The sequence below is a fragment of the Ammospiza caudacuta genome, chromosome 7 (genome assembly GCF_027887145.1).
Source record: "Ammospiza caudacuta isolate bAmmCau1 chromosome 7, bAmmCau1.pri, whole genome shotgun sequence".
NCBI lineage: Eukaryota > Metazoa > Chordata > Aves > Passeriformes > Passerellidae > Ammospiza > Ammospiza caudacuta.
In genome coordinates, this window is record NC_080599.1 from 4,225,443 (window position 1) to 4,250,640 (window position 25,198).

Sequence of the window (25,198 nt, forward strand, 5' to 3'; positions counted from 1 at the left end):
AAGGGGATCATTGTGGCACCACTGGAGCCCATGGAACCAAGGGGAACATGGTGGCACCACTGGAGCCCATGGAACCAAGGGGCCATGGTGACACAGAAAGGCTCCATGGACCCAGAGACCATTATGACTCTTTGGGGCCTGATGGAACTATGGAGACCATTGTGACCCTTCAGGCCCTCGTGTCACCAAGGGGGCATTATGGCACCTCAGGGCCTCATGGAAGCAAGGGACCATTGGGACACTGTGGGGCCCCATGGAACCAAGGGAACAGGGAGCAGGTCTGGCTGCAAGTACTGAGCCCAGCTGGGGTCACGAAACAATCTGCAGGCCCCAGGTGAGATATTAACTCTTTCACTGCTTCCATCCTCCCTCAAGTGAGAGAAAAGGACAAAGTGCAGTCCTACAGAGGAGCAACATGAAGACACCAAGGTCAGTGAAGGGGAAGTTGAGTCCCAGATGGGAGGGATGAGGAGATGCCTTGATCTTGGGGCTGAAATCCTCTTGTAAAGCAATAGAGAAGGATGTAACTGATACATCAGACTCTCTTTTTCCCTGTATCGCATTGAAAATTATGGGGAACTGACTTGTTCAGCAAAGACCTCCATGCTAAAGTAAGCAAATGTTGAAGTAGCTGTGATCCCATGAGAAGTTAGAACATTGAAAAATGGAAGAGTGATGACATCCTGTGCCTTCACTGAGAGAAGAAAAGTATCTCTGTTCTCAGAGATGAAGATTATTTCAGAAATAGATGAGGAGAACGTTTGCTCTTAAACAGCTCATCTTTAAACTAATACCCCACCAAGTTGACATGGCTCATAAACACAACTGTAAAAGAGCTTTGAAAAACTGGGAGGGATGTCACAGTTGCAGATTTTTCTGGGCAGTTGCTATTCATGGAAATTGAGAGCCACAAGAGAAGTGTTTCTTCTGGAGAAGTCTCCATAGCATTAAAGAGAGACTCCTCTCCCTAAGTGAACTCAAGAAAGACTATTCTAGTTGAGGTAAACTGACTGAAAATTCTAAGTTTGTCTCTTTTTATTGTCAGTAAGAAAGAAAAGGTTGTAGGGAGAGGAGAAGTGTTCTGAAAGTTTTGTTCTTCTTACTCTTTCTTTTAGTTGCTCTTAATGAACTTTTCCTTATACCCTCTTAAAGTTTTGAATCTGCTTTGCCGTTCTCCTAATCTTATCACACAGGAGGAAATGAGTAAGTATATTCTGGTGAGTGCACTGGTAATTAGCCAACACTGAACTCACAACAATAATTGCTGCATTCTCCAAGAAATCTCAAATTGGTGAACGAAAACCACTACAGAAATATTTCTGAGGAGCTGCACTACAGCAGAGGGAAATCAAGGCAGAGCCATGGTTTGTCAAGACTTGTTTGATCCTAATGAGCCACGTGGTGCATTTGGAGCTGAGCCCTGGATTCTTACGGCCTGAGAGGAGATTCCACAAACCTTTCCAGGAGTCAAAGTCAGAAGAAAACCCCAAAGTGTCTCAGAGCATGGATGGGTCCCACTGAGGTCCATCCCCTACACAGGCTCCTCATGGACTCCTTGGAGGAGAGAACTGGAGGCCAGGATGGCACAAAAACTTCTAAGAGATTCAGTGTGGAAAGGAAAATCCAAAGTACTTTAAAAACCTTGAGTATCTCAAAGTATTAATGAGCACCACTGAGTGTCAGTACAAAGCTCTCAAGGGATTCGTTAAAACAGATAATTGGGGCCATGATTGCACAAACCTCTCAGAGAGTCTGTATCAAGAGGGAAACACCAAGTACCAAATAACTGAAGTACCTTGAAGCATTAATGAGCCCCACTGAGTGTTGTTACTGACAAAGCCTCTCCAGGGACTAATTACAGCAGATAATTGGAGGCCATGATTGCAGAAACTTCTCAGCGACTGCCAGGCAAAAGCCAAACTCAAAATCCTTTGAAAAACCTGCAGTCCCTTCAGGGAGCATGAAGGAGCCCCCAGGGACATTCCTAAACAAGGCTCCCCAGGGACTGCTTCCAGCAGATCCTTGAGGCCACAGGGATGTGGGTTAGGGGGGATGCTGAGGGCGTGACAAGGGGCTGACAGTGCCCAGCCTGGCTGGGGCTGTGCCAGGAGGCCCCAGGGCCTCAGGACAAGGTGTCTCCTCACAGCCCTTGGTGGCACAGACCCTGCTGTGCCCCAGGGCACCAAGGCTTGGCTTCTCTTTGTCCTCACCTGTCATCACTGCCTGCAGTTCTCTGCTCTGCCTGGGGCCTGGGGACACTTTCTCAGTTGTGTCCTTCAGTGGGACCCATTAAAACTTCAAGAAACTTTGGAGTTGGATTCTGCCTTGTAGTTCTGGAGAGGTTTCTTCGGCTCCCTCTCAGGGACTGATGTTCAGAGCCTAAGCAAAAAGCCCCAGAGGCTCATTAAAGTCCTTGTGCTGTGTCTGTGCTGCTGAGCTCGGCTGGGCTCCTGGCACAGAGGCACCTCCTGGTAACCAAGAAGAGGTCCAAAAGCACATTTCTCCTGATGAGCAGCTCTTCTGCCAGCCCAGCAGGGCTGGGGCACTGCCTGCAGCCACCCCGGGCACAGCACAGAGGCACAGAGAGCTTCAATCATTCAGGGCTGGGAAGGTGCTGAGAAGTGCCTGGGGCAGAATCACTGCCAATCCTTGGCACCGGATCCTCTGGCTACAGGACAATGCAGCTGCAGCTCCTGCAGCCATCTCCTAAACCTGGAACATCCCAGTGCCTACAGACCCTGTGAGTACATTCTCTGATTGTCTTTTGTGCAGAGCAGCCAGAGGTGCCCAGGGATGTCCTGCAGAGCAGGGTCCTGCAGCCCAGGGCGCTATGCTGGGGCAGGGACTCTGCTGCCTTCCAGGGACAGCTCTCAGTCAGCCCTGGCAGCTTCTCCCAGCGCTGGGGAGAAGCTGTGGGGGGAAGGAGCCACCCTGAGCAGGGCAGGGGCTGCTGCTGAGAGGGGCTGGATGGGGCAGGCTGCTCTCAGCTCCAGACCAGCATGCGTACAGCTCCAGAGCACACTTCCCAAAGAAGGTAAGCCTGGGATTGCTGTAAAGATCAGGAGCTTTCCTGAGAGTGTTTTCAATTTCTTGCTTGGAGAAGGATGGGAATGTTGGGGTGAGGACAAAAAGATTTTTTCATTTTATACATTTTTCATATATTTGTAGCTCTATAAATTACTTTTACATAGTTATAAATCTATAATCCTTATTTAAGTCTATTAATCTCTTAATGAACTTTATTACTATTATATACTTCTATAACTATCATCCTGTATTTTCTATTATTTTCCCTAAGCTTTTTCTATGATTTTAGAAAAATAAGCTGATTGTCTAAATACATTCCTGAAATACATATAGTATACAATACATATAGTATCCTGTATAGTCTTATTATCAGGAAGAGGACCTACAAGAACATTTTGTTTTTTGACCAGAATGAGAGCAGTCATAACAAAAATAGAAGGCAAAGAAGCCCTTGGACTTACTTCAATGGATTGAGCCAGGGGTGTGCAACTGGGGTAAGTGAATCTCCTCTTGGATGTTCCTGTTAAATATCCTAATTAATCAACCTTAATAAATTGTGTAAATGAGGGCCCGGGTGTTCCCCATCCCCACTGGGACACCTGGAAGCTTCCAATAAGTGTCTGGTTTTTACTTTACTGTTCTAACACTGTTGCAAGGGTTTTTTGATTTTTTTTCTCTTTTGATTATAAAAAACAAGGGGATGAGAGAAAAAGAACAGGAATTGTAATCCCAGAATCCCAGGACATTCTGAGTTGAAAGGGACACACCGGATCGTCCAAGGAATGTTTGCACATTTACAGAGACTCCAGAACTGTAACTTTGGGTGGTCTGTCTCTCTGCTGGGAGCCTCCCAAAGGGCCCTCAGCCACTCCTCAGCCCTGGACAGCAGCAGCATCACCTCTGCAGGGCCCAGCAGGGCTCTCCTGAGTTGCCCTTGCCCAGCTGCACACAGAGCCTGCCCCAGCCAGGGCCCTGCACACAGACAGGTTTCTGCAGGGCCCCAGCCAGGGCACACAGGCAGGGATGGGCTCTGTGAGCACGGGCAGGGACAAGGCTCCTCTCAGGAGGGAATGTCCAGGCCCAGGGACATGCTCAGGGAGGGAGAGGGGGCTGAAGAGAGCAGTGCTGGGGGCAGGAGGGCACTGTTGGTGTGTGGGAGGTGCTGGACACAGCTGGGCAGAGGAACAGTGTCCTGAGTGCCTGGCTGTCTCTGCCCTGCCCTCTCAGGCACAGCACCACAACATCTCTTGGTTCTGCCCTGCCCTGATATTGTCACTATTATCTGCCATTCTCAGGGAGGCTCTGGCATTTGCAGCAGCTGAGTCAGGCACTGCCCTTGGCATTCCTGCAAGGCAGGGCTGTCCATGGGAGTGGGGTGTCCAAGCTTCCCTGGCACCTGTGGGGCTGTGGGCAAAGCAGTCCATGGGAAAGGGGAATGACCTGAGCCCGCTCCCTGAGATCCCATTATGGGCACAGCTGGGGATCTCCTTGCTGTGTCCTTCCAAGCTCTGAGCTGCCCTCCTGGGTGCAAATCTGTGCCAGAGCCTCTGGGAGTTCCCTGAATGTCCCACGGGGAAGGGCAGAGCTGCCACAGCTGAGGAAATGCTGTTGGGTTTGCCAAGGGAGCCGTGAGTGTCCTTGGCACAAGGAGGTGCTGAGACCTTGCCCAGACACCTTTAGAGAGGGTGAGACATTCAGGGATCCCTCTGCTCTGGGCAGGGTCAGGTTTATCCCAGGGTGATCCGGGAGTGTGATTGTGCTCTGATTGCAGCCAAAGGTGCAAAGCCAGGGCAGTTTGGAACAAGCCCATCCAGCCCCGCATCTTCCCTCAGCCACAGGGAATCCTTTGCCTCTCTCGTCTCTCAGTGGCAAACTCTGAGTGCAGCAGGAATGCCGGGGATTTCTGACCTCAGAGAGCCAGAAATGATGTGTGGGTAGGAAAACAATTCCTTAAACCAGCTCCTGCCACCCATGTCCTAAAAAACTAGGAGTGCAGATGCTACCAAGCCTGTCTTCATTCTGAGTGATTCCCCTGACAAATCCTGAATATCCAGCCTTGTCCCTCTGCCACATGGCCACAAACCTAGGGCAGTAGGGCAGGGATGGCTCCTTGAGGGCCCCCATGCACAGACATGGCTGCTCCTGGCACACTCAGCCAGCACAACTGGAGCTCAGGCAGGGACCCGGGTGAAGGATTTCCCAGAGCAGGAACAAGGGTGGGTGAGTCCCAGTGGGACAGTGTCCTGGGGTGACGTTATGATGCTTGTACCCCATTCATATGTTCTGTGCCTTTAAGACCATCTCTGAAGAGTGAAAGTTTTGTTTGGGTTTCTCTTATCAGGGACACAGAAACGGGCAGTATATAGGGCTGTTTTCGCTTCTTGCTTTCGGCTTGCTGCTTTGCTTGCTCTCGTTTCTGCTCTCGCTTCTGCTCTGCTTTGGCCTCTGCTTATTAGCTAGTTTAGCTAAACAGTCCAAATTCCTTCCTGGACTGTTTCTCCTCTCCTGTTTCTGTGACCATCTCGAACCTGCTCCAGACTGGGACCTGGGAACACCGAGGGTTTGCACCGTTTGGATGCAGCAGCTGCCCCAGCACTGGAGGGACTGAGAACAGAGCAACCACCCCTGGAAGAGACTTTCTGATTTTGTCATCTTTCTCAGAGCAGTGTCATCTGGTATTGTGCATTTTGTGTGCTGAGGGGTGCTGTGCCAGTCAAATAAACAGGTTCTTTCCACTTCTCTCCGAGGAAATCTTCCTGAACCAGCTGAGGGGCTGTGTGGGTTTGCTTTCTGGAGGGGCCCTCCTTTGCAGATTCTCTAACAAATTTGCCCTAAACCAGGACAGACAGTCTGCAGGAAATGGCCCAGATTTGGCTCAAAGCAGCCTCTCCTGACTTGTCACTGTCCTTTATCCATGAACAGGTTCCCATGTGCAGCCCCAGCAAATGTCCAACAACAGCTCCATCAGCCACTACTTCCTGCTGGCACTGGCAGACACGCGGCAGCTGCAGCTCCTGCACTTCTGCCTCTTGCTGGGCATCTCCCTGGCTGCCCTCCTGGGCAACGGCCTCATCATCAGTGCCGTAGCCTGCGGCCACCACTTGCACACGCCCATGTTCTTCTTCCTGCTCAACCTGGCCCTCAGCGACCTGGGATTCATCTGCACCACTGTCCCTAAAGCCGTGCACAATTCCCTCTGGAACACCAGGACCATCTCTTACACAGGATGTGCTGCACAGGTCTTTTTTTTTGGATATTTCATCTCGGCAGAGTTTTCCCTCCTGACCATCATGTGCTACGACCGCTATGTGTCCATCTGCAAACCCCTGCACTACGGGACCCTCCTGGGCAGCAGAGCTTGTGCCCACATGGCAGCAGCTGCCTGGGCCACTGCCTTTCTCTATTCACTGCTGCACACAGCCAACACATTTTCCCTGCCCCTGTGCAATGGCAATGCCTTGGATCAGTTCTTCTGTGAAATCCCTCAGATCCTCAAGCTGTCCTGCTCTATATCATATCTCAGGGAACTCGGGGTCGTTGCAGTTAGTGTTTGTTTGGTATTTGGCTGTTTTGTGTTCATTGTTTTTTCCTATGTGCAGATCTTCAGGGCTGTGCTGAGGATCCCCTCTGAGCAGGGACGGCACAAAGCCTTTTCCACCTGCCTCCCTCACCTGGCTGTGGTCTCTCTGTTGGTCATCACTGTAGCAGTTGCCTACCTGAAGCCCCCCTCCATGTCCTCCCCATCCCTGGATCTGGCCCTATCAGTTCTGTACTCAGTGGTGCCTCCTGCCCTGAACCCCCTCATCTACAGCCTGAGGAACCAGGAGCTCAAGGCTGCAGTGTGGAGACTGATGACTGGATGCTTTCAGGAACATTAAACTGATGGCCCATTTCTGCAAATCACTTCTAATGAAATCATCTTTGATACTTCTTATTGGCTTCAGTGTGGAAGTTTGTTTTCTTTGCTTTATTTTTTTCATACTATCCACAAAGACGTGTCATTCTTTCTGCCATTTCGCATTTTGTTTCTCTCCACCTTCCCTGTGGCCACAGACTGTGTCAATGGGGGGCTATGCTCTTGGTGCCTTTAAATGAACTAAAGGATCTCCCAGGAGAGTTTTCTGCAGAGATGCCCTTTTGTTGCCTTCTCTGCAGCTTTAGCAGCAATGTCTGTGTGCAGAGCTGGGGGCAGAGCAGTGCTGGCCTAGCATCTGTGCCCAGCAGCAGCAGCACTTGGTGTTGCCAGTGCTGCTGCCGTGGCCCTGCCCCACTGCCCTGAAGGCCCTGGTGTTGCTGTAGGGCCTGAGTGCTCTCAGGGCTGGGCACAGCCCTGGGGGTGGCAGTGCCGGAGCTGCAGCAGGGACAGGCCATGGGCACTGCTGGGGGAGCGCTGATGCCTCAGGCCAGGCCCTGGGGGCTCCAGGCTCCTTGCCCAGACTCTCTCAAGAACACAGCCAGGCCAATGCTCAGCACAGAAAACCCCCGTGAGCAGCCCCAGGCTGGCTGTGGGCAGGCTGGGGGCAAACAGCATGGCTGGGGCTCTGCAAGGGCCCTGGGGGAGAGGGGAAGGAGCAGCAGAGCAGGGGCTGATCCATCCCCATTGTGTGCTGCACAGCCCAGGGCAGTGTCCCAGAGTGTCCTCAGGGAGCTGCCAATAAGGTCCCCCCTCTGCAGCCCTGGCCATTCCCCCAGCTCACACAGGTGCCCCATCCTTGCAGGCACAGACATGGCAGCACTGCCTCAATAGCCCCCGTTTGCATTGCACAGAGCAGGTGGGAGCACCCCCAAGCTGTTGCTGTGGGGACATGAACCTGAGGGAGCACAAATGCCATCAGGCCCTGAGGCCAGCAAGGGCTGGGGGACACCAGGGAAAGCACTCAGCTTTGTCCTGGCGTCTGCAGTCAGCCAGAAAGTTTGTTCCCATCAGCTGGGAGTTTCCTGTGCCACTGCAGACGCTGTTGGTCAGAGCCAGGGCTACCTGGCAGCCACCCCCAAACTGCCCTGAGCATTTCCTTTGCTTCACCTTTGCTTTCTTTACTCTTCCTGTTACAAATTTCTTCCTATTACCCATGCCTGCTTCCTCTCCTGCAAACAGCCCATCCCTGTTTGCTCTTTCCTCTCTGGCCCCACTCCCCATTGCAGTTCCTGACTTGGCCCCATGGGAGCATTCCTTGGGCAGCAGGATCATCCTACAGGTGCTGCAGGAATTGTCTGCAGGCTCCTGCAGTGCCTGGTGCTGCTCCCTTGCCAGAGGCACCCCAGGCCAGGGGGGCACATCTGGGCTGCTGTGTCTGGCTCTGGGGCTCCCTGTTCTGGGCAGTGAGGAGGAGTTGCAGAGGCTCTGCAGAGCTGACAGGATGGGTTTTGAGGCTGGCAGGAGAAGCTGAGGGACCTGGGCTGCTGGAGGTCCTCAAGAGGAGGCCCAGGGCTCATCCTGCAACTGTTCCAAGGGTGCTTTCAGAGAATCCCAGAATCAGCAAGATTGGAAAAGTCCTTGGAGATCATCCAGTCCAACCTGTGCCCTGACACCACCTTGTCTCCCCTGAGCCTCCTTTTCTCCAGGATAAACAACCCCAGCTCCCTCAGCCACTCCTCCCAGGACCTGTGTTCCAGACCCCTCCGAAGTCTTGCTGACCTTCTCTGGACACGCTCCAGCCCCTCGATGTCCTTCCTAAATTGGGGGCCCCAGAACTGCAAAGAGCACTCGAGGTGCTGCCCAACCAGTGCCAAGCACAGAGGAAAATTGGGTGCTCTGCTCCTGCTGGCCACACCGTTTCTCATCCATACGTGTCCCAGGGCTTTAATGAGGGAAATGGTGGGGAGGAGGTAGGAACAAAGTAGGATTGGTTGTCAGCAGCCATGAAGGATCTTTATTTTCATCTCTGTCCAGACTGCATTAGAAGGTGCTGGGGGTCAATATCAATTGTAAATTGTAGATATGAACCTATAAAGAGGAAAAGGAAAGAGGAAAAAACATTTCTCTCTGATTTTATTTTTTAAGATAGCAGATAAACTTTGAATATATTTTAGAAATGTGTACACCACAGAAAAATTGAAAATCTAAATTATTCCCAAGAGCTTTCCTTGTTCAGTTCGTTTGAGCAAATACTTATCAGTTTTTGTCACTGAATTCCTGAACTGAGGAGATCCAGAACGAAGAGGCCTCTGGAGTAGTAAAATTCATCAGCAACCTCCAAATGGCTGAGGATGCATCCCCATCAGAGCAGCAATGAATAGAATTTGGCACAGCTTTGTGGCTGCCCCAACTCTGGGATGGGCCCTGGGCCTGGAGCAAGAGCAGCTCTTGAGGGCCCCAAGGCCGAGGCTCTTGTGCTGCCCTGGGCAGATGGGATGGCAGCAGGGGCTGCAGAGCTCTCAGCACCTCAGCCCGAGGGGAGCAGGGCAGCCAGGGAGCCTCCTTTGGCCTTGGCCAAGCACCTTCCCCCATGGCTGGGGCTGAGTCCTGTGGCAGCTGCAGCTGCTGCTGTGCCCTTGCCAGGGGCTGAGGCCGTGGGGCAGTGCCCAGAGCAGCCTGGCCTGAGCAGAGCTGTGGGGCCAGAGCCGGCTGGGCTGGGCTGGGGAGAGGCCCTTGGTGCTGCCCAGAGCTCAGGGCAGCTGGCAGAGCTTGCAGGGAGCTGGGCTGGGCTCAGAGAGCCTGGCCCAGAAACCATCAGTGTCCATCTCAGCCTGGCTGAGCGTGCAGGGGCAGGACTCAGGCCAGGCCTTGTGGGGCAGGGCCAGCACCTGTGCAAGGCATTGCAAACAGTCAAGTGGCCCACAGAGGAGGCTGCTCTGTGCCCTTGGTGGCATGGACAGAGCAGGGAGGGGGCCCAGGACATTTGTCAGCGCCAGCCTCTGTGCCCAGGCCTTGGCAGCCCTGGCTGCTGAGCCCAGCTTTGGCCTGGGCTAAGCTTGGCTGTGGCCCAGCTCCATCCTCCTGCGGGGCTCAGGGCCTGTTCCCAGCCATGGCCAGCCCTGGCTGCCTCTCTGCTGGCCCAGGGGCCGGCAGAGCCCAGGGCAGGGCTGTCTGTGCAGCCCCACAGGTGCCCCAGGCTCTGCAGGAGCTGGCAGAGGCTGCCCAGCAGGGAGGCCACAGGGCACAGAGCCCCAAGGCTGCTGTGGGCACCACAGCACAGGGGCCGTTCCCAGCCGCAATGCTCCTGGCCTGGGCTGGGCCTGCACAGGGGTTGGGCCGCCATGGCTGGGCCAGCACAGGGCCACAAAGGGGCCACGCAGGTGCTCTGGGGCTGACAGCAAGGCCAGGCACACACAGGCAATTGCTGAGCATGGCCTGTGCTGGCCAGGCCTGACTGTGCCAAAGGCAGAGCTCAGCTGCCCTTGGGGGCTGCAGCAACAGTCCAGAGCCCAAAGAGCCTCCATGGCTGTGCTGGAGACCAAGGTTGCAGGAGGGAAATGCAGAGCTGCTGCGGAATGGGGAGGGCATTGAATTCCAGCACACACCTCAGCTCTCTGATGATCCCGACACCATGCTGGGCCCTGTTTCAGATGGGAGCAGAGCAGATGTTGATGGGACAGGAGCCCTGTGAAGCTGTCATGGACCTGCAGCTTGCAAGGTGCTCTGCTCTCCCTCAGTTGCTCTTGGAGAGATCCAATCCCAGCTGGGCACCTCAGGGTACGAGTGGCACTGCCTGTTCATGGACACACAGCATAAGTCTGCCAGGAAAGGGGCACAGGTTTTAATACCTGTTAGTTTCATCATATACAAACAAATCTTTATTATCTGGGTCATTTCAGTACTTTTAAGAAATGGCACAATTTTCCCACCAGGAACAGGAATTTCCTGGAAGTGTACTGATGGCAGGAGGAGAAATACTGATCTTCCCTTCTACTGGTGTCACCAATATTCTGTTTATTACTTCTTTTCCCTTTTCCTTCAGGTGTTTTCAGCTCCTCTGTTGAAATGGCAATATCTAAGGACATCTCTTCTATTACAGCAGGTGGATCTATGTACTTCTACTGCTCTCTGATTTCCTCCTCTAGATGCTCTCTGGTCATTCAAGTGCCTCTCAACTGGCTGGCTTCATAGTTTGAGCTGGAAAAAATTGCCCAATATTTCTGAAGTTCAAATAAATATATAATAAATATCCTTTTAATTGTGTTTTTATCTATCACAGAATTACCTTATGTCTTTGTCTAAAACTGTTCATGTACAGAAATCCCTGGGGGACGGGGCACATGTCAGATGCTGCTGGGACAACACAGAGAGCTAAGGGAAGAGCTGTGATGGTTATTAAACTGTTCAAATGTACAAATTGTGTCTGTTGGCAAGAAACCTTTCCGTGCCTCTGAGTGTCACCAGTCCCTGAGCCCAAAGGACACAAACATGATGAGTTGTGGTTCCCACTGCAGGGGCTGCACATGGACCTTGGCTCTGCACAGGAGACCTCATCATCCCCTTTCTCTCTTTTCCTTCCTCTGGGCATGGAGGGAGCTCCTGACTTCAGCCTGTGACTCGTGTGCAAAGAACAAATCTGGGCAGAATCGGGGCAGGGAGGGTTTGGGGAAACATTGGGATCTGTGCTGGGCACAGAAGGTGTTTTCCATTGCTCTGAGACTGTCAGCTGTGGAAAGTAGATTTAATATCCAGCAGAGAAATGACTTTTGCCTTTGATGGAGCTGTACCTTCCCCTGACTTTGTTGGCTGACAAGAAATGAACATCCCTCTGTCTTGGACAGCTCCTTCTCCAAGGAAAGCAGGTGGGAGTTGGAGCCAAGGAGCTGAAAGCTGCAGGTGCAGCCTGGGCTGGAGGGAGCTCAGATTTGCACAAGGCTGCTCTGAGTGCCAGGGCTTGGATGGGGAAATGGTGGAGTGGGGATAGGGACAGAGTCTGATTGATTGTCAGCCATGGAGGGTCTTGATTTTCATATCCATTCAAACTGCATGAGGAGGTACTTGGATTCAGTGACAATTGGAGATTGCACATATCAATTTGTGAACAGGAAAAAATGCTATACAGGATGAAAAAAATATTTTCTCACTGTATTTTTAAATATAATGCATTCACTTTGAACACACTACTGAAATCTGTCAAATTAACCGCAAATGATTTGAACATTAAATCGAATTTTCCCCTGAGGCTTGGCTTGTTAAGGTGTTCTGAATGTCAATGAGCCCTTGGACACTGAATTCCTGCACTGAAGAGCTGAATGCTGAACAAGCCTGTGCAGCAGGAAAATTCAGCAGCAGCCTCCAAGGTGCTGAGGATGTCAGCAGCCCCCGCTGAGGCCATCCCTGCCCAGAGACCGTGGGGGAATGGGCAGACAAGGAGAGCGTCCCTGGGGCTGGGGCAGCACAACTCAGAGGCAGCAGCGGCTCCAGCTGGAAAATGGAGTGTGGAATGTGGCTAGGAAAGCCCTGCCTGGGCTGTGCCAAGCAGGACAGACAAGCCCTTACTGCCATTCCCCAAAAAACTCCCTCAATGAGACATTTAAAAGGAATTACAGTTGTTTCTGTACTCTTAGTTGGATGTACCAGAGAAATGCCAACAAGAAATTCTTAGGAGCTCAAAACAACTAAACAGTCTTTATTGCAAACTTTAGAAAAGCAGAAAAACTTTGGCAAAGGTTTATTACAACATCCAATCAACAAAAAACACTTCTGAAAGCATTACCTTGGCCCATTCAACTTCACAAACTACAAGACTGTTCAATGTAATGTTAATCAAAATTTGCAAGAGGGTATTATAAAGAGAGAAAGACAAAAAAGATACATAGGAGTACACACAGAACTACAAACTCCTGGATTCCAACACTGTTCAGATGGAAATTCCAGGAGGAGGTAGGGTCAAGATGTGTGCTTGCCTTGTGGTCAGCCTTAAATACCCTTTTGTCTTCCTGGGCCCTTCCCCCAGGTGGGACTTGGGGTCATTTGGTCCCTCAGGAGCTGGGCTGGGGGCTGCAGAGGTGGCTGTGGAGCATTGCATGTGCTGTGCCAGGGACTGACAGAAACTCCTGGGCTGGGATAGAGGCTCTGGGGGGATTGGGGTTCCAGGCCAGGGAGGGGCTGGTGTTCCAGGGCAGGGCAGTGCTGGGCTTACAGAGCAGGTCAAGGCTGGACCTCGTCCTTCCTCCCCTGTGACCCCCCTCCCAAGAAAATGTTTTGAGCCAGCAATCTCCTCCAGTCTCTCACAACAGGGAATGTTGTAGGTGATATCCCTACAACAATCTTGGCCATGGGCACCTGGACTAGAAGGACAGTTCTTTCCCATAGGAAGGAAAGCACAGAGCCTTCGCCAGTTTTTTGGGGACAGATGAAAGGTGACCCTTGTGAAACCATTGCCAGCCAGACTTGTCCTGGAAATCTTCCTATTGGAACAATCCCTGGAAATATGGAATTTTTGGAGGTGAAATCCCAATTCTGGCCATGGGGGCCTGGAGGACAAATCCAGTTATTCTCCATGGGAAGAAAAGCACGGAGCCCCAGTGTTTCAACAGCAGATGAGGAGACTCTCAATGTGCCAAGGAAAGCTGGACCAGTCAGCCAGACTTGTGGTGAAGCCAGACCTGTTCTATGTTCTCCTAGTTTTATGGGACCCCACAGTGTCACAATGGCCTGTTAATTACAAGAAGACCTACAGTGTCACAACAGACCCTTGGTTCAACGGGTCCAACAGTGTCACAATGATCCCAATGATTCCATGAAACCTTGATGTGTCACAATGGTCTCCGTGGTTCCCCAGGCCCCACAATATCACGTAACTCCGCTATTCCATGATCCTGCAATGCCACAATGGACCTTGCACCCTGGGGCTTTGCGTTGTCACAATGGTCTCCATTGGCTCCACAGTGTCACAATGGACCATTGTGACAGAGGGGCCCTGTGTCACCCTGGAGCTTTGGTTCCATGCAGCCTTGCAGTGTCACAATGAACTCTTGGTTTCACAAGGCCCCAGAGTATCACAATGGTCCTCTTGGTTCTGTAGGGAGCCCCAGGGTCACAATGAGGCCTCATGAGGCCTCACAGTGTCACAATGCTTTGCTTATTCCCTGAGGCCTCATAGTGTCACAATGTTGTCCGTGATTCCATGAGTCTCCTCAGTATCACAATGGTGTCCTTTGTGCCATGGTGCCCTACAGTGTAACAATGGCCCCTTGGTTCCATGAGGCTGTGAAGTGTCCTAATGGTCTCTCCTTTAGGTTCCATGAGGCTTCTCAGTGTCACAATGGTCCTTGGTTTGATGGGGGCTCTCAGGGTCACAATGTTCCCTACCTTACATGGAAGCACACAGTGTTAGTACGGTCCCCTTGGTTCCATGAAGCCCCACAATGTCACACTGGTCTCCATGATTCCATGATGCCCCAGAGTGTCACAATGGTCCCTTGGTCTCACAGGGCGGACACTGTCACAATGGTCCCTTGGTCTCACAGGGCACACAGTGTCACAATCGTCCCTTGGTGTCACAGGGCCCCACAGTGTCACAATGGTCCCTTGGTTCCATGGCCCTGTGCTGCTGCATTCCGTCCTCCCCTTCTAAGGCCGCCCTGCCAGCTGAGAAATGCTCCTTGGGCCTCGGCCTTGGCCAACAGCCTTTGGGCTCAGCTCCTCTGCAGCTCATCACAAACACTGTCTGCACCAGGCACTGCTGCTGCCCAAACAGCTCCTGGTTCCTTTAGCAGCAGCCCTGGGAACTGGTTTTGTTCTCTCCGTAGCACAACATCCCTGTTCTCACACTGCCAAAGAAAGCTGCTGATGCCAAGTGTGGCCAGGATGAACCATTGCTGGGACTGCAGTCCCTCTCTTGGGCCCTGCAAACAGCACTCCAAAAGGAGCCCTCGGAGCTCTCCTGGGCCAGCCACTCCCTCTGAGTGGGGCCTCTCCCAGCTGGGAACTCTCCCATTTGCTGCACTCAGGGATCCTGAACAACGACGGAGCCTGGGCCGATCCCCCCACTCCTCCAGACTCAACCCTTTGCCCTTTGCTGGGGAGATGCCAAAGCATCAGCAGTGAGCATTGCCTGCCCTCAGGGGAATTGCTCCCGGGTGCCTTGCACTGACTCTTTGTGTCTGTGTGCACACCGGAGTGCCTGTGCTGGGGAAATGTGGCAGAAATGCTGCTCTCTGAGCCGTCTGAGTGCCTTGGATAGCTGAGTCAGTCAGATATCCAGATATCAGCAAGAAAGGTTAAGTCACAAGGTCTAAGCTAAATTAAATGCTGTTAAGAGTTGTTCTTTTGCTAAATTGTTCCATTTTATTTAAGTTATTGGTTAAGTTAAATATTGTTAAGTGTTATTCCTCTGTTAAATTGCTAAGTCATAGGTTATAAGTTCGGTTAAATAGTGTTAAATGCTGTTGTTTTGCTAAACTTTGATGTTTAAGGTATCGGTCACATTTAAGGTGGAAGTCCTGTTAAGTTTGAGGCCTGTTAAGCCTTTGGGCCGTATTCCTTTTATCCTTACCCTCACTTGTATCACACACACAGAGGGATATTTCTCGGTTAATTTCTGGTTTGATTGCCTGGATTCTGTTTGGTTTTGTTGTTGCTTTGTTTCCTTGTTGTGCCTGAAGTGTCCAGTCAGGAGCAGAGTGACTCTTGCCAAGGAACTTTGTGCTGCTGTCCCGTAATATTCAGTCTGGTTTTTGCTGCTCCCTTGCTGGGGATTTTTTCAGCGCTCTCAAGGCCTCGTTGGCAGCAGGGTGAAGGAGCCCTGGCCCAGGCTCTGGCCCTGGGGGACACAGGGATGCTGCCGGGGGGTCCCTGTCCCCCTGTGCCACCCCCAGGGCCCCGGCCCCCTGTCCCCATGTCAGGCTCTGGGGTCGATCTCATGGAACATCCTCTGGGGGAGGCTGCGGAGCTGGGGGAGGGGGGACCCGGGGGGACAGGGGACCCCGCTGTGCACGAGCAGGGTTGGACTGCCCTGGGGGGAGCTGTGAGGGGGGCTGGGGCAGAGTGACCTCCCCAGTGACCTCACACAGCCCCTGTGATGTCACACAGCTGCCTCTATGATGTCACACTGCCCCTGTGATATCACACTGCCCCTGTGGTGTCCCAGAGCCAACTCTGAGACGCCACGCTATGATGTGATACAGCTGCTCTGTGAGGGCACAGAAGTCTCTGTGATGTCAGAAAGTCACTCTATGATTTCACAATCTCTCCTGTGATGTCACAGCCTGCTCTATGATGTTACACAGCTACCCAGTGTTGTCACAGCCCACTCCCTGATGTCACAGAGCCACCTTCTGTGATGTCAGGATCTGCTCTATGGCCTCACACCCTACTCTATGATGTCACAGCCAGCTCTGTGATGTAACAACCCCCTCAGTGATGTCACAAAACCCTCTCTGTGATGTCATACTGACACTCTGTAAGGTCACAGCACATACTCTGACCTCACAGTCTGCTCTATGATGCCATACAGCCACGCCATGATCTCACAGCCTGCTCTGTGATGTCACAAAGTCCCCTCTATGACGCTGTAGCTGCTCAGTGACCTCACACAACAAACTCTGTGATGTCACAGCCCAATCTGTGACCTCACACAGCCCACTCTGTGCTGTCACACAGCCCCTTGCTGACATCCCAGCTGCTCTGTGCCTCTGTGACACAGCCCCAGAGGTGCTGCTGTGACACAGCCCCCTCAGGGCCATCCCACAGCCCCTGCCAGTGCTGAGCCCCTGTGTGTTCTGTCTGTGCCCTGCTGGTGTCCCTGAGGGGCCCTGGCAGTGCCCCAGCCCTGCTGGGCTGTGCACAGGAGCTGCTCCTGGCCAGAGCTGTCTCTCCGCAGCGCTGCCCTTGCCAGGAGCTGCCTCTGGGCCAGGAGCCCGGCCCAGCTCAGCAGCACAGACACAGCACAGGGACTTTAATCACCCTCTGGGGCTTTGCTGCTCTTTGCATCAGACTCAGTCCCTTACAGTGTGCTCAAAAAACCTTCTCAGGGACTCAAAAAGAGGGTGAAACACTGAAGTTTCTCATACTTTAAATAGATCCATCTGAGGGACAGGACTGAGAAAATGTCCCCAGGTTCCAGGTAGAGCAGAACACTGGTGGCAGTGATGACAGCTGGGGACAAGCAAGGGAAAGGTGTTTCTGCTGTTAAGGAAACCTGCACCTCTGTCCCTGCAGGCTGTCGGCATCCCCGGCTGTCCCACGTGGCTGGGCCCTTCCTTTGCTGACAGCTCTGCCTCCTGCCTGCCCCTGCCTGCCCACACAGAGCCTGGGGCTGCTCCCGGCTCCTGCTGGGGACCTGCTGCACCACAGCCCTGCCCTGACAGGGAAATTCCCTTCTCCTGGTGTTCAGTCTGGACCTCCCAAGCTCCACTTGGTGCTATTAGGTCTTCTTCAGGCTTATTCCTACTATGAAGAAAAGCTCCAGCCTCTCTGAAACCACCCATCCATCCCTCCCAGGCTATTCCCTTTCAGTCCTCAGTCTCTACACCACTGACAACAGAGGCCACAGACTCTGCCTGGTGTTTTGTGATGAGGCCTCCAAACCCCATTCTGGGAGATTTTTGAGTCCTCTCCAAGGTCTGTGAAAAGGGAAAAATAGCATTCGAAGTTATTTTCTCCTAAATCCTACAGTGACAGAAAATGGGTCAGTATCTTTAAACTGAATGGGGACAAATTAACATTTGTTAGGAGGAGGAAATATTTTACAATTAATGAAGTGGCAGAAAACTGCAGCTGTTTTTCCAGAGAAGTGGATTCCCCATCCCAGGAATTGTCCAAGAGCAGGAGATTTGTGTAGCCTTGCCCAGTGAAACCCTCTCATCTCCAGTGACAGAATTCCTGCATTGTGGGTTCTCTGAGGTGCTGGGTGCCCTCACAACGCTTCTGGCCAGAATGTCTGCTGAGGGCAGCCAGGCTGCTGCTGGGGCAGTGACCTCACAGCCATCACCATGGCACCCCTGTCCCCTGGGCCTGGCTCTGCCCTTTCCTCTGCCCCTGCCTTGGCTCTGCTGCCATGAAGAGTTTTGTCATTAATATCTTGTCCCCAAGGTGCTGAGGCCAATGGCTTCCCAGTCAGGCTCCTGGAGCAGAAGTGGCTTTTCAGAGCCCAGCCAGGAATGAGCCCTGAGGCAGCAGCTCTGCAGTGGTGGCCACCAGGCTGGGCTGCCAAGGGAGGCTTCTGTCCATGGCCTGCAAGCAGCTGCTGCTGCCAAGGTGCCTTTGGTGCCTCAGGCTCTCCCTGGCACAGCTCCCAGCACGGCACTCTGCCCTTGTGCCCAAGCCCTTCCCTGTGCTGGGGCTGGTCTGAGGCTTTTCCTGCAGCGGGACCTGCCCTGCTGATGGCACAGGAAAGGCAGTTCCTGCTGGAGCAGGAGGCTCTGCCTGCAATGGGCTCCAACAACTCCAACAAGGTCCTGTTTGCAAAGCCCCCAGTGGGAAATGAAGGAGGGGTGTCACACTGCTTTGGGGGTGAATAATGCTGAAACCAGCCTGACTCCTCCATCTCAAAGTTCAACATCCTCAGAGGGAGCTGAAGCTGTGGCAGAGCTGGAAAAATCCCCAGAGAAAGGAACAACCAAGTGACACCACTGAGAGCTTCTGCAGAGCTGCTGAGCTGGCCCAGCCTGGGCACATCTGACTGACAGGGCAGCACCTCAGATGAGAAAAACCCATCCCAAATTTTAATGGCAGCATCTCCTGACATTTCCCTTCTTGAGGGGTGTGGGGATTCCTCCCAGCAGTGGGGAAACCCTCAAGGTCAGTGCTCCAGGCTGAGCCAAAGGGAATTGCCCATGGTCATTGGTCGGGGGGAGTGACATCTCTGCTTAATTACAGGTTTTGCTTAATACAGTTGCTTTGAAATAATTTCCTAGTGCTCTGTATAATATATTTTACGTCTCTTACATCCTGGCATAAATATTTCTGATTAAGGCAATTTTGTCTAATCATTACCATAATAGAGAATACATATTTATATAAATATATCTGCCCATGACAGGAACCCTGTGAGTGTCTGGGACATCCTGGGTCTTTGGCAGCCTGGGGACTCCTGGGATGTCACCATGGAGCCCCCGTGAGTGCCTGTGACAGATCGGTGCCTTTGCAGCACAAGGTCTCCTGGGATGTCACCATGGAATGGCTGAGACTGCCTCTGACCACAAGGCTCTTTACCATCCCCAGAAAGTCCTGGGAGGTCTCCATGGAGCCCCTGTCTCTTCCTATGACATTCCAGCTCTGGAACAGCCTGGAGACTGTTGGAAAGTCCCTAAGGAACCCCTCTGAGGGCCTGTGAGAAACCTGATCCTTAGCAGGCAACCATCACCAGCCCCCTGTTGCTATGGTCAGTCCCTTGGCAGCTCCATGGTGACTCCATGCCGGGATGGTTTCCATGGACACCAGCTCAAGCCTGCAGCCACAGCCAGTTGCCATGGCAACCATTGGCAGCCCCATCCCCAGGCTCATGGGATCCCAGAACCACAGAATTGGCTGAGCTGGGAGGGACCCATCAGGATCCTCCAGTCCAACTGCTGGCGGCCCTGCACAGGACACCCCAACAATGCCAGCCTGGGCCTGGCAGCGCTGCCGAAACGCTGCTGCAGCTCAGAGAGCCCTGGAGCTGGGACCCTTCCCTGGGGAGCCTGGGCAGGGCCCCCGCAGCATCTGGGCAAAGACCTTTTCCTGACATCCAACCTGAGCCTGCCCCGACTCAGCTGCAGCCGTTCCCTCCACTCCTGTCCCTGGGCACCAGAGGGAAGAGGTTCCCACAGCCCCAGCCAGGGACCCACTCCAAAGGCTGCTGCCATGGCCACCAGGGCTGGCACCAGCTGGGATTCTCGGTTTCCATGCACCGGGGTTCAGGAATGGGATTCCCCAATTTCCTGCCCCCGCTAAAACCGCGCTGCCCTCACTGCCCTCCCGCCTCCCATGGAAAGCACAAAAGGCAAAGGTCCCAGGCTGGGATAAGAACAATTTATTGGGAACAACAATGAGATAAGGAACAAACAGAAACAGAAATGATACTGATAACAGAAGGGATAAATGAAACAGTTTACTGGGAAAACTAATACATCAACAACAGGCTCTTCCTGGCCACAATTTCCCCTGTCTGGAAATTTCACCCGTCTCCTCAGGGAGAGAGAGAGAGAGTCCCTTTCCTGCCCCTGGCAATGTTCTGAGGTGCGAGTGAATGTAATGACACGGCCATGGCCAGACCCTCATGTTCTTCCGTCCCACATCATGTCTTTGGCAAGGGCATAAAAAGGGACAGGTGTCTTCCCAGCATAGACTACAGGGAAACTGGATCACCAGGGTTCTTTCCAATGTGGGCCCTCTAATGGGGGATGAAGCTGGAGTGGTGCATGAAGCTGTTCCTGCAATTTTGGCATTTGCAGGGCTTCCCTTACTGGTGGCTCCGTTGGTGTCTTGTAAAGTGAGAGCTGCTGGTGAAGCTTTTCTCACACTGGGGACACTCGCAGGGCCGCTCCCCTGTGTGGATGCGTCGGTGGGTGATGAGGGTGGAGTTGTGCTTGAAACCCTTCCCACAGTCGGGGCAGTGGAAGGGCCTCTCATCCGTGTGAATCGGCTCATGCAGGAGGAGATGGGAGCTTGTCTGAAACCTCTTCCCACATGTGGCGCACTGGCAGGGCCTCTCCCCAGTGTGGATGCGCCGGTGCTTGATGAGTTTGGAGTTGTGCTTGAAGCCCTTCCCGCACTCAGGGCAGAGGAAGGGCCTCTCCTTGGTGTGAATCCGCTGGTGCTGGAGGAGATTGGAGCTGCTCTGAAACCTCTTCTGACACTGGGGACACTCGTAGGGCCTCTCTCCAGTGTGGAGACGTTGGTGGGTCACAAGGTTGGATCTGTAGCTGAAGCCCTTCCCACACTCCGCACACTCGTAGGGCCATTCCCTGGTGTGGATCATCTGGTGGCTGATCAGGTGGCAGCTCCACCTAAAGATCTTCCCACACTGCAAGCACTTGTGGGGCTTCTCCCCATCATGAAGCTTCTTATGGACCACCAGCTCTGAACTCTGGCTGAAGGTCTGCCCACCTTCCTGGTTCAGGGTGGCTCTTTCTTCTTCAGAGCACCCTGGGCTGGGTTTGGAGCCCCTCCTCATGCGGGATTCCTGAGTGTTTTCTTCCCTGTTGGATTCCTGTGCGCTAGAATCACTCAAAACGGCCTCTTTCATGAGGTTCTGGCATGCAGATTTTTCCTCCCTGGTCTCCATCCTCAGTTCCTTCCCTGGGGAAGGAAGGACAAGGACAGGATGGGATTTGGCTCCATGCCAGAGGGAAGGGGAAGGAGATTCCCCCAGTGCATCCCCGGCAGGATGGCGTTGGCAGCAGGGTTGTCCTGCAGCCAGGGGCTGTGCTGGGCTGGGAGATGGAGCAGGAGAGAGGGGGAAATAGGAAATTACTTCCTCCTCACCTATCTGGGTGTCCTGGGGATCCTTCCTCTTCCTCACAGCCTCCTTCTCCATCCAATCAAGGTTTGGGAATGGGAAATCCTGTTCTGGGAAGAAAACAAAGGGTGCGCACATTGTCTTTTTTACTGATTTGAAGGCAAACCTGGGGAGGGTCTAAACCAGAATTACAATTTAAAAGAAAATGAAGATCAAGGCAATGATACAGAAACACTGCCTTAAACTGACAGAGTCAGGATATAACCTGACACCCTGTTGGTCAGGGTGGTGGCAACAGTCCCAGTAGATGGTGGTGCAGTCCTGTTGGAGAGATGAACATGATTCTGTCGAAGCAGTGATCCTGTAGAAGGGTCTGGTCTTCCTCTGGATGTCCAGTGGTTGCTAGGGAGTTCTCGTCCTCTGGGAATCCAGTAGGCAAGGTGCTGCTGGTGTAGCAAAGTGTCAGCTTATATCCAGGTAGGAATGCTTGGATCCTCCCCCTGGGTGGAGCATCCCACAATGGGAGGATGGAATTTTATCAGTTCTGCAGTGACACTCAATGGCCCATTCACAGGAGATATCTCCCCTGGAGGGCATTATCAGGGCTGAGTCATGGAAGAGATAAAGAACAGTGCCCCACCTGTTTATAGCAGTTGATGAAGTTGGGGATTGAAAACATGCATTTGGTTACATCTTGCATGGCAACCTGAAACAGTGGGGTAATCCCTGCTCAGGGGGTGAACACCACCCCCCTTACCCAAACTGGCTAAGGTGTAAAACCCCCACTCTAGGAAGGCCACACACACGAGACAATGTCACACTTACCCTGCCCCAGGGGAGGGCTCTTTTTCCTGTCCCCCCTTTTCTATCCCATTTACTGTTCAATAAAATTCATTTTGGGTTTGGTCTCATTATCACCTTAATTGTGGCAGAGGAATCTCTCTAACACTTTTCTTAACCAGACTCACCAGACTGAAATTATTTTGGCACAGTGAGTTTAGGCACTGTTCTCTGACCCCAAGTGCCTTTGACAACAGCATGGTTCCCTCCTCTGAGGAGGTTGTGGTTCTCTCTGGAGGAACTCTTTGAAACTGGGCTGCAGCTTCCTCTGAGTGACTTATGGGAGAACCGATGAGGTAAATCGCCTTTGTGGGCCTGGAGTGTAAAGAAAATATTTTGTTGTCCTTCTATTACAGCGACCTGATGAAGGTCTTCAGGGTGAGAGAAGTGGACGAGAACCTTGGTTCATGATCAGAAGGCTGGATTTATTGATATATGATATATAATACATTATAACTATACTAAAAGGAATAAAGAGAAAAGTTGCAGAGGCTTGCTAAGCTAAGAATAGAAAGAAGAGAATGAATAACAAAGTTCTGTGTCCAGCAGAAAGCAAGGACCACTCTCCCATGAGTGGTCAGCAAATCCAAACACTCACAGAAGACCAATCACACAAGCTCCTGTTACATTCCACATCAGCAGATAATTATTGTTTGCATTTTTCTTCTGGGGCCCCAGCTTTCCAGAAAGGACAAATCCTAAAAGAGAGGATTTTATGAAAAAATGTCTGTGACATCCTTCCTTGAAATGTTTTTTAAAATGACAGGAGGAAAGGGAGCAAATGATACCAGCAAGACTGACAAGGTTCATTCACCCCATGGTGAGGAACACAAGGCTGCTAAAAGTCCTACAAGAAGCTCAGCTCAAGTAGCTAAATTCCCAAATAACTCCTGAATTCCCAGGCTTGAGTGCTTTGCGAAATGTGAGAATCATTTTTCTCTTCATCCCTGTCGCCTTTGTGACAGCTACAAAGAGTTTACTTTCCTTTTAATGATATCTGTCTTGGGCTGAATTTACACTTTTATCAGAATGTGCCAGCAGCTGAGCTGGAGCTGTGCAGGAACCAGTGGAACTTGGAATTGTCACAAAATTGCTTGTACTGTCAGTTTATTAATGTTTGGGATATGTTTGCATTTTCATCACATCTGACTTGTGGGAAAATCAAATATTCATCAAAGTGATTTATGCAGAGTCAAGTTTGATTTCTGCCAAATTATTTTGTCCAGTGCCCAGGAGATGCTCGAGGGGTCTCTGTGCCTCTCGCCCTGGGGGATGCTTGGCAGGGGTTTGGGGGGCTTGTCCCTGTCCCTGTCACCCCAGGGCATTCCCCAGGGGGTCTCCATCATTCTCACCCCAGAGAATGCCTGGAGGGTCTCCCTCCCTCTCACCCCTGTGCCAGGGGGTACTCAGGGCAGTCTCTGTCCCTCTCAGCCCAGGGGATGCTCGGGGGTCTCTGTCCCCTCACCCTGGGGATGCTCGGGGGGTCTCCATCCCTCTGGCCTCAGGCAATGCCTGTGCAGGGCTGGGGACCAGGGGCTCTGTGTCCCTCTCACCACTGAGGGTGCTCGGGGCTGGGGGGGCTCTCCAACCTTCTCACACCTGGGGAGGCCGGGGGCGTCTCTGTCCCTCTCAGCCCTGGTGTGACCCCACCCAAACATCATCGGGGTCAGAGGGACAGAGACACCCTCAAACCCCCAGAAGGGCTGAACCTGGGATTTGGTTTGGGGCTGAGGATTTAGGAAGGGGCTGGAATTGGGGCTGGGCTTGGAGTTGGGGCTGAGATTTGGATTAGCGCTGGGATCGGGGTTAAGGCTGGACATGGGATTGGCTTTAGGGCTGGGGTTGGATTTGGGTCTAGGGCTAGACAAGTCTGGCACTGGGATGAGATTAAATACAGAACTGTGAGTGTGTCTAAACATGGAGTGAGAATGAGACCAGGATCTGGGTCAGGTTTGGGACTGAGCTCACCCAGGGCAGGACAGAGGGGATGTCACTGCAGGATGTCCCTGGCATCGTCCCAGCCCTCCTCAGGCACCTCCAAACATGAGGGGCAGCTGGGTGCCCCAAGATCCAGGTGCTCCCACGCTGCCCCTCAGTACCAGGCAAGCATTCCCTGAGGGCAGCCCTGACTGTGACCCTTAGGGCTCTGGGATCAGCCCTCACATCCCTGTGGGAACAGCAGCAGACAGGATGAGAGATTCCCCCGCCCCGTTTTTCCTGTGGAAGGGTGAAGCCCAGCTGCCCTTTTCTTTTGGTGCCTCCTCCTCTCCTCAGATGAGGATGTCAAACTCCCCAGGAGCAGGAAAATCCCCATTCCCTGTTTCCTTGTGGCTGCAGCCTGGAACATCCACCCAGAATGAAGGACTTTCTGACAGCCCTGCTGAATGACACTGGCAAGATGTTTGTGAGAAGGGGAAGAAATTGTATTTTGATAGTAAATAAAAGGTGCAAAATTATTCCTTTCTGTTATATTCCTTTTCAGTCAGTTCTGGTCTGTTTTCAGAGTGCCACCTTCTCAGCTGACTGTGTTTGTGCCCTCTTTTCTCTCCTGCCTCTCTTTGTCTGCTCTGTTTCTCTCTCAGTGTCTCCCTTGACCCAGGGATGCTCACACCAAAGACCGTGCCCGGATTTAATTCCCAATTCAGGAGCTACAACAACCATGGGGGAAGTTATGAAGGCTTGCAGTGAAATGCCACTGTAAGATCTTGTTCCACTTGGCTTTTGGCTCCTTCTTGACAGCTTTGCCCTCAAGGGCAGGAACATCTTTTCATAGCTGAGAACTGGAATTCCAGACCCTGGCAGTATGTGCCGTGGATCCCAGAGGGGCATTCCCGAGGCTCCCTGCTGCTCCTGCCGTGCCTCCCAAGGAACTTCTCTCCCAAGGGGAGAAGATCCAGCAGCTCTGTGGGCCCCCAGACCACACAGCAAAGGTGGCATTGATGGACATTTTCCAGGGACTGGGGTGGGAAGGGACCCTGTCCATGGATTAAGACCCCGCGAGGGAGAGACGCCTCTGCCGCACTGAAGGA

At 52.5% G+C, this 25,198-nt stretch overlaps 2 protein-coding genes across 2 annotated transcripts; one reads left to right on the forward strand and one right to left on the reverse strand.

Annotated features, from left to right (window-relative positions):
* Positions 1–5,972: 5,972 nt before the first annotated feature.
* LOC131560202 (olfactory receptor 14J1-like) lies at positions 5,973–6,905 on the forward strand. Its single transcript, XM_058808870.1, has one exon. It carries the CDS (start codon positions 5,973–5,975, stop codon positions 6,903–6,905), a length of 933 nt encoding a protein of 310 aa, XP_058664853.1.
* Positions 6,906–20,330: 13,425 nt separating this feature from the next.
* LOC131560203 (gastrula zinc finger protein XlCGF49.1-like) lies at positions 20,331–21,155 on the reverse strand. The gene has a single exon (XM_058808871.1). It carries the CDS (start codon positions 21,153–21,155, stop codon positions 20,331–20,333), a length of 825 nt encoding a protein of 274 aa, XP_058664854.1.
* Between the last annotated feature and the right edge of the window lie 4,043 nt (positions 21,156–25,198).